Here is a 9422-nt window from a genome sequence, read left to right as displayed (position 1 = left end):
GTTTCCGGCGAGTTTGAAACTTTGAGGGGTAGAAAGAAGCATCCGCTGCTTGTTAATCTACCCCCTAGTAAAAGTATTTTGTTATATTTTTCTGATCGCTAAAATACCTTCCAGAGCATTATAGAAAGAGAACACTACACGCAGTACTTATGTTTTAGAGCAACATAGTAGACATGTGTACATAATATCACTGATCAGCTCAGTTGGAATTGATATAGACCAGCGGTTTTCAAAGTGTGAGGCGGGCCTCCACAAGGGGGCACTAGAACATATAAGGGGAGGCGCAGGAGCAGAGTGACACTTTGCAGTATCCAATGGAAATCACAAGCAGACTCTGGCAAAATATACAATGGTTTTTAAGAACCAACTACAGCACTTGACATGTCTTGGTGGAATAAGGCAAAGGGCAGGATGTAGGTGGAAGAGAGGCACTGAGGTAAAAATCGCTCAGACACATGCCACGTTACTGGGATCTTATGAGATTTGAATGAAATCACAAGATTTCTAGTAAGCTGTCTTATACTGAGGAGAAAAATAACATGACTGTGCTGCACATGTCAGATGCATGCTCCCTTGCAATTCCTAGGACTAGCATCCTAATTGGCTGCTTAAAGTGCATTTACAATGGAATGTTACTACTGAGAACATTTTGAGGAAAAATATCTTCCTTTTAACATTCAGATGTTCAAGTGATATTTTCTAGGCAGCTGTTCCTGATATGCCCTTGGGAGTACTAGATGTTTGGACATGGTCCAGAGTTTTTAGAGGCACTTTCTCCAAGCCAGACCTTTTCTACAAAGGTAATAGTAATTATCAGTTTCAGATGGTGGATGTACAGCTCTGTGCTGCACATACTCCAAGGCTGGGTCAGTATGATGGGCCTCCTGAAACATCTCTGCCAGGTTAAAGTTATAGTCTTTGTCAGGGGTTACCTGTTAAGTCATGTGTAGTATGAGCTCTTCATTTAATGATCTTGATGCCTGGGTGCCCCCCTCATCTGCAGTGGCTGTAGTGCTGGTTGATGACTGCAACAACTGTATTCATAGCTATGTGCCTGGCAGCCCTCCATCCAACAAGTTGCAAAGTAGTGCAGATGAAAGGTCTGTGATACTCTCATCTGGTTTGTGTTACTTGGTGCCACATTAAATACAGGGGGTCTCAGGAGTGATTGCAGGCAGTAGCATCTCCTTATCACAGGTATAGTCCATTACTTTTTCTATGTGGAACTCAGCACATCCCTCCAAGGCCTTGTCTTACAGCTATAATTGCTTTTTTAATTGATTTATGTTACTATCAAAAGGATCAGTCTATGTTGCATGTAAAAGCAGTGGACATTTTTTTTGTAGTCAACACATAAAAATCATTCACAAAGTAACTTTAAAGAACACTTACTTTTTATTTGAGTACAATTATTTTCTGACAATTAAGGATGATGTCATTATTGTTTGACATTAAATATTACTTTCGTTTTCTGTGTGTTATTTTGCAGCTATGAGGTACCATTTTGTTTTACCTACATGAAAGCCACATTATAGTTGTTGTTATTTTTTTTTTTAAACAATTGTTACATTTCCAAAAATTTTATAAGACAAATGACCCCAATCAAAAATGTTACCCTTCCGAATATCTTTATCGTTAAATTGTTTTTTAAGTAACTTTAGAGATAAAACACTGTCCCACATATTTAAATCTTTGATTTTACCAACATAACTTTGTGATATATCAAAATCACCCCCAAGGTTATCTTGATCTTGCCCCAGCATGACAATTCCACCTGCACGCATAATATTCTTCTTGTTGTATACTGCTGTTGTTGCTCTTCTACCATTGAGCCAGAACTCAGTTCGACCATGTCTGGCCTCCCAAGTGAGGCACACATGGTTCCACTCTTTACTAAGATCCATAGGTGCAAATTGGACACCGTCTCCACTCATATAAAAGCCAGTTTTACCATCATACTCAATCCAAAGATTCAGTTCATCATAAAATGTAGTACGGTATGAAAATAAAATAGTTTCTCGATTTTGAGGAACATCTAAAGACAACTTCATGCAGAGTGTGAAAGCTTTCAGGTTCATTGGAAGATCTGGGGTTAGTATGACATAACTGTCACCGGTTTCTTTCTTGAAGACTAAAGATTTGCCTATAAGATCTAATAAAGAAAGAAATTTAAATTATTTACAAAGATAAACAAATACTATCTCATATTATCTGGCTGTTTAAAAGTTAAATTACATTACTTTATTTGAATATGTTTTTAAATTAAATGCACTTACCCAATCAGGAAAATGAAAGACTTAGGTTGATTTTCTGTAATATTTATTGGTTAATATGTTGAACTAATCAGATTTGTATTTTTTTAACAAATAGAAGGAAACCCTACAGGATCTCATGAAGGGAGAGACCTGATGCAAATGCTCAAGAAAAGATGAAAACAAGATGATTTATTTAAAGCCATTATTAAAGTAAAGAGATTTTAAAGTTTCTGAAGGACTTTTACTCTTTTGGGACATAGACTGTCCCTTTAAAAGTCACTTTGAAATTGCAATGCACAATGTTTAATTATGGGTAGTAAAAAAATTTGCATTACACTTTAATTTGTATTGTGCCCCTTTTTATGCAAATTAGCTCTGAGAATTGTTTTCCAGTTCTGAAAAATGGAAGTTGTGGCAAACCTAGCCACTTCTGGACTATAACATAAGAAAGGTTGTCTATAGGCTGTATATTGTGCTATGTAGATGTGACAGACCCTTCTGTCAGCACTGAAAGAGTTAACTGTGTTCAGCTATTGTGCACTGTCATTAATGTTATTGATACACAGTCCATTGTTTAATCAACCTCAGAGAGCAGACCCTAGATGATAAGGAAAGACAAGTGTGTGTCTGTGTTTAAATTGTTATCAGCTTGAGCAAGGTATTCTATTGTATCATGTAAAAGGGCGTGTTCCCTCCATCTAATGTACAACATTCTTTCAACCCCCCTTCTGGGGGGGGTCAGACCTGCATAAATACTGGGCATATGAGCCTTAATAAAAGTCATTCTGTTTAAAACCTGAAAACTGGCTGGGTTGTGAATTGCTGATTCTCTATGCAGGACATTGTTCCCTGGTGTTAACCCTTGGTATCCGGTTGGTACCGTTACAATTGGTGGCAAGCGACGGAATGAACCTTATCGCCCAGAAGAGCAACTACACAAGCCAGTAACCTCAGGAAGAGGGGGATTACTACAATACTGACTAAGATGGAAGGAGTACCAGGGACCGAAGTGAATGGAGATGGATTATTCTAAGCTAAAGAGACAAACGTAAAAGGAACTGCTAGAAGCCAGGGGAAAGATAGGCAGCAGCAAAGCCAAGGCTATATTAATTGCTGAGCTGATGGAGGGAGACAGAGCTCGCAGCGCTACGCCTCCAGCAGCCATGGAGGAGACCCTATACCAGAGGGAAATGAGGACCAGGCTGGAATTTTTACCCCAACCTGTACCACGGGATATGCTATCCGTGGTAATGGCAGATGTGCAGGAGTACGTGATGGCACACAGTCCGCGGAATGCATCCTCCCGAGCAGAATCCATTTTGGACGCACTCAGCAACCCAGTAAGACCCAAAATCCCATACCATGCATTTAAAATGTTTTGTGAGGAGAAGGATGAGATTGATGGGTATTTACAGGATTTTGAGAGACTGTGCGAGTTACATGATTTGGAGCAGTCCGTATGGGTGCCGGTGCTAGCAGGCAAGCTAGCCGGTAGGGCAGCGGAAGCGTATCGCGCTGTACCCAGGGAGGACAGCAAGGATTACGCTAAAGTGAAGAGAGCGATCTTGGAAAGATATGCCATTACCTCAGAGGCATACCTGCGCAAGTTTAGAGGCCTGCGCAAGCCAGAAAGAGATTCCCATGCAGAGTGGGCCCACAAGCTGGATCAAGCATCTCAGGGGTGGATACAGGCCAGCCAAGCTACCACCATGGAAGAATTGCGACAACTGATGCTGTTGGAGCAATTCTTTAACGGCTTGTCCCCAGAAGCCCAAGAATGGGTGAGAGATCGAAAACCCCTCACCTTAACCGAAGCAGCCAGATTAGCAGACCAGCATTTTGATGCCAGGAGGCACCATGGACTACAGCCTAACAACGGACGGGCTAATATACAATGCCACACCTGCAAGCAGTGGGGACATATGGCACGTGAGTGCACCCAAAATCGGAGCAGACAAGCTTGGAACCAGGTCAGACAGAACCTGGCCCCAAGGGCGGCTGCTCACCATTACCAAACGGAGCCAGCCGCTCATGAGGTGTTGAGCACCCAAGCCGAGGAACCCCTGGGAATTCTGCATGAGGTGATGTCGGTCCAGGGACTTCGGGATTCGGGAGCTACTTTAACCCTGATAGCTCCCCATTTGGTGCCGGATACAGCACCCACTGGCGGATCCGTGGCAGTACGAGGGGCAGGGGGAGCAGTATACCGATTGCCCACTGCTAGAGTGGAGTACGGACCCCCAGTCACCCCAGCAGCTGCCAGTTACCAACCCCCGGCGCACCGCTATACCACACGGCCTCCGGCCACGAACTACCCTCAGAGAGCCCGGTTCAATTCGCGGGGCTACTCACAACCTATTCGGTGCTTTGGATGTAAGCAACTAGGGCACAAAAGACCAGAGTGTCCCCTAAACGCAGCGAATCAAGCACAGTCCTGGAGAAGACCCGCTGGCGGAATCCCACATAATCCTCAGCCTGTGGCCCGCTACGTAGAGGCGCCAGAATGCTGGGGCAGCCTACATGAAGCAGACCCCGTGCAAGCTGCCCACCGGAATAACCGGCAACGGGTTAAAGTGAATGGGAAGGAGGTCAGTTGTCTACGGGATACTGGTGCTACCATGACCTTGCTTCAAGAGAACTTGGTGCCTGAGAAACAGCACACTGGAGACACTGTGGCTGTGAGGGTAGCAGGGGGCACTGTGTTCCGCCTACCTGTTGCCAGGGTACATTTGGATTGGGGAGTGGGCGCTAGACTTGTGAATGTGGGGGTCAAGAAGGACTTACCTGCTGATGTTCTCCTTGGAAATGACTTGGCCCCCCTTGTTTCTGCCTATGCCCCCATGGATCCCGCTGATGTTAACCCTGTGACTACTCAAGCCCAGTCCCTCCGGGAAGAGACGCTTCCATGTTTGGGGTGGGGGCAGTACTGAGCCAAGTTGGAGCAGATGGCGGAGAACACCCCGTAGCCTACTTGAGCCGAAAGTTGTTGCCCCGGACATCCCCAAGCCGATCCGTTGGGATCAGACTGTGTATGCCGGCTTGGTTCTGGGGGAGCATTGTGGCAAACCTAGCCACTTCTGGACTATAACATAAGAAAGGTTGTCTATAGGCTGTATATTGTGCTATGTAGATGTGACAGACCCTTCTGTCAGCACTGAAAGAGTTAACTGTGTTCAGCTATTGTGCACTGTCATTAATGTTATTGATACACAGTCCATTGTTTAATCAACCTCAGAGAGCAGACCCTAGATGATAAGGAAAGACAAGTGTGTGTCTGTGTTTAAATTGTTATCAGCTTGAGCAAGGTATTCTATTGTATCATGTAAAAGGGCGTGTTCCCTCCATCTAATGTACAACATTCTTTCAACCCCCCTTCTGGGGGGGTCAGACCTGCATAAATACTGGGCATATGAGCCTTAATAAAAGTCATTCTGTTTAAAACCTGAAAACTGGCTGGGTTGTGAATTGCTGATTCCCTATGCAGGACATTGTTCCCTGGTGTTAACCCTTGGTATCCGGTTGGTACCGTTACAGAAGTGTTTACAGTAGACTTCACAAACCTATCCTGCTACATATCTGTCCCTAATTGGTCTCATCACATAACAATACACAAAACAATACAGGTTTTATTAACCAAGGGACAAGCCTGATCTATTCCAGTAACAAGCTTGGCTTGGTTCCTCCTAAGAATACAAATGGTTGGTGGATTTTTTCCATTTAAAAATAAAGTGTTAAAGTGACAGTCTACACCAGAATTTTCATTTTTAAAAAAGATAGATAATCCCTTTATTACCCATTCCCCAGTTTTGCATAACCAACACTGTTATATAAATACACTTTTTTTTTTACCTCTGTGATTACCTTGTATCAAAGCATCTTCTGACAGCCCCCTTATTTCAGTTCTTTTGACAGACTTGCATTTTAGACAATCAGTGCCCTCTCATAAGTAACTCCACGAGTGTGAGCACAATGTTATCTATAAGGCACACATGAACTAACACCCTCTAGCTGTTAAAAACTGTCAACTGCAATGAAATAAGAGGCAGCCGACAAGGGCTTAGACATTAGCATATGAGCCTACCTAGGTTTAGCTTTCAACTAGGAATACAAGAGAAAAAAACTAATTTGATGATTAAAGGGAATTGTTTAAAATTGCATGCCCTATATGAATCATGAAAGTTTAATTTTGATTTCACTGTCCCTTTCATCTATTTTGAAATTGTTCACATTCTGCTGATATCTTAATATTTTGCAAGGCAACAGACAATTCCTATTAGTAAACTTCCTAGCACTTCAAAAGAATTGTCATTGTTCTATCTCTCTTGCCACACATTTCACTTTTAGTTCCGTATGTAATGAAATCAACGTTTTCAGTCTATTTTAAACCACATTTTTTCTTTCATGATTCAGAAAAAAACAATTTTAAACAACATTCCAATTTAACTATATTTTCTAATTTGCTTAATTCTTTAGGTATCCTTTGTTGAAGAAATAGCAATGCACATGGTGAGCCAATCATACGAGACATCTATGTGCAGCCACTAATCAGCAGATACTGAGCCTATCTAGATATGCTTTTTTAGCAAAGGATATCAAGAGAATGAAACAAATTAGATAATAGAAGTAAATGAGAGAGTTATTTTAAATTGCATGCTCTTTCTAAATCAGAAAAGAAAAAAATTGGGTTTCATGTCTCTAAGTTCCATCAATATTGTGATTTCAGAATGTAATTTGACCTTATTATGAGAAATGATATTGAAAAATATAATGCAGTAATTAGGTAAGTTTTATTTCTATTCCTGTGTAGAAATTACAGCTTGACTTTCAAGATTTTTTTTCTCCTCTATTGAGTAAATTTGCACAAAATGAAGAAAGAAATCTAAGGAGTAAGCATTCTACTCAATAAAGATAAGACGCTTATATCCAATTCATTTTGCCTGGTTTAAAAATTTTGGTTGAGTACTTATTTTTCTGTAGTATATACCATTGGGTAAATGTATTTATTTTATCACCATAGAAATTCAAAAAATACCTCACTAGTTTACATCATTATCAATCAATAAACGAGTGTGTCTGTATGATGCAATCATTAAACTGAAAATAGTTTCTCAACCGCGGCCCTCAAGTACCCCCAATAGGTCCAGGTTTTCAATATAGCTGAACTAGAGTACAGGTGAAGTAATCAGCTGATCAGTAACCATGGCTACTAACCTGCTCTCACCCATCTGCTGATTATTTCACCTGTGCTCTAGTTCAGCTATAATAAAAACATGGCCTGTTAAAGGACCAGTAAATGCAGTAGATTTGCATAGTCAACAAATGCATGATAAAAAAACAATGTAATAGCACTTAGGGGCAGATTTATCAAATGTCCGACAGACATCGCTGAATGCCGACAGCATACAATGTCGTCATTTAACATTGCACAAGCAGTTCTGTGAACTGTTTGTGCAATGCCGCCCCCCGCAGATTTGCGGCCAATCGGCAGGGGGTGTCAATCAACCCGATTGTACACGATCAGGCGGATTGATGTCCGCAGCCTCAGAGGCAGCGGACGAGCTAAGGAGCAAACTGAAGGCTCGCGCGGAAACAGGGGCATCAGGGGCCATTCGGCTCTGGATAAATTGGCCTCTTAGTCTGAACTTCAAATGAGTAGTAGATTTTTTTCTGAAAATGCTCAGTTATGTCTTTTTCCACTCCTCCTGTATCATGTGACAGCCATCAGCCAATCACAAATGAATATACGTATATGCTGTGAATTCTTGCACATGCTCAGTAGGAGCTGGTGACTCAAAAAGTGTAAATATAAAAAGACTGTGCACATTTTGTTAATGGAAAGAAATTTAAAAGTTGAATTTGAAAATTTAAATTGCTGCTCTATCTGAATCATGAAAGTTTAATTTTGAGTTGAGTGTCCCTTTAAGGGTACTTGAGGACCGCGGTTGAAAAACACTGCTTTAAAGTAAAGTAAAAAAAAAATTGCCAGTCTAGACGTTCCGACACTCTCAGGAGCAGCCCTGATGGTATTCTATAATAATAAAAAAGGTCAGTCCTTGCAAGTGGCAAGATGACTCCCACAGAAATAATAAGAGCTCTCTGTTAGGTAAACGTTCTCAATGGAGGACAAAGTACAAAGGGAGACCCCGGCGTATATTTAAAATGTAATATTAAAGGGCCCAAATAGACTGACATTAATGTCTGGGGCTTGTTGTTTTTATTTGTTAAGATAATTGCCTGTTATTTTAGTAATGACATACTAATATATTACACAATATTTCTTTCCTTTATGAAAAGCTTAGTGAAGTTAAAGACATTGAGGCCTATTTAAGAAAGGTCTTGCGGACCTGATCCGACAGTGCGGATCAGGTCCGCAAGACCTTGCTGAATGCGGAGAGCAATACGCTCTCCGTATTCAGCATTGCACCAGCAGCTCACAAGAGCTGCTGGTGCAACGCCGCCCCCTGCATATTCGCGGCCAATCAGCCGCCAGCAGGGGGGTATCAATCAACCCGATCGTATTTGATCGGGTTGAATTGCGGCAATAAATGTCCACCTGCTCAGAGCTCCATAACGTGTGTTTCTGGCGAGTCTGAAGATAGGCCCCATTGAATCTTTAGTGACACTGGTATTTTGAACAAGAAATAACAAGATTTTGTATTTTTATTACATTTACGTTTCTTTAAGAATAAGAAGGGGAGAGCTATTTTTGGACTTCTTACTCATATGGTCTAGAAATTCTAGACTCATGGAAAGCTTGTTCTGCACTTCACTTATGACTCCTGGAGAGGCTGAAACATGTGCCTGAGAATGGTTGATTTCTTTAAATTAGAGACAAACTGCCTGGTAATTTGGAGCTAGGCAGTCTTTTTGGCAGGACCAGACTGAGATATTGCTGAATTTTTCTTTTCTGTAAATAGCATAGGGCAAGATTACAAGTCACGCAGTAAATCAATTGCCAAAACACTGTGCACTTTATGGCTTTTTCGCATTTGGGGTTGCGCAGCTATTACAAGTTTCAAAATAACTTATTTTGTGCGCTCGTTAAGCCGCGTAATCTAAACAGCCAAATTGCGTGCGTGATCACATATTTCCCCATAGAAGTCAATGGAGAAGACAAATACAAAAAAAAAACACACACACACAAAAACCCCAATATGTTGCTCAAAG

At 41.5% G+C, this 9422-nt stretch overlaps 1 protein-coding gene across 1 annotated transcript in view; it reads right to left on the bottom strand.

Moving 5' to 3' along the window:
* Positions 1 to 1372: 1372 nt before the first annotated feature.
* Positions 1373 to 9422, bottom strand: part of LOC128666463 (uncharacterized) — a 263279-nt gene continuing 255229 nt past the window's right edge. Inside the window, exon 23 of the mRNA XM_053721074.1 lies at positions 1373 to 2152. Within this exon, the coding sequence (XP_053577049.1) occupies positions 1554 to 2152 (599 nt within the window). The 3' untranslated portion in view covers positions 1373 to 1553. The remainder of the gene's footprint in view (positions 2153 to 9422) is intronic.

This window comes from Bombina bombina, chromosome 7, assembly GCF_027579735.1.
Source record: "Bombina bombina isolate aBomBom1 chromosome 7, aBomBom1.pri, whole genome shotgun sequence".
Lineage (NCBI taxonomy): Eukaryota > Metazoa > Chordata > Amphibia > Anura > Bombinatoridae > Bombina > Bombina bombina.
This window is presented reverse-complemented; position numbering and strand designations above follow the sequence as displayed.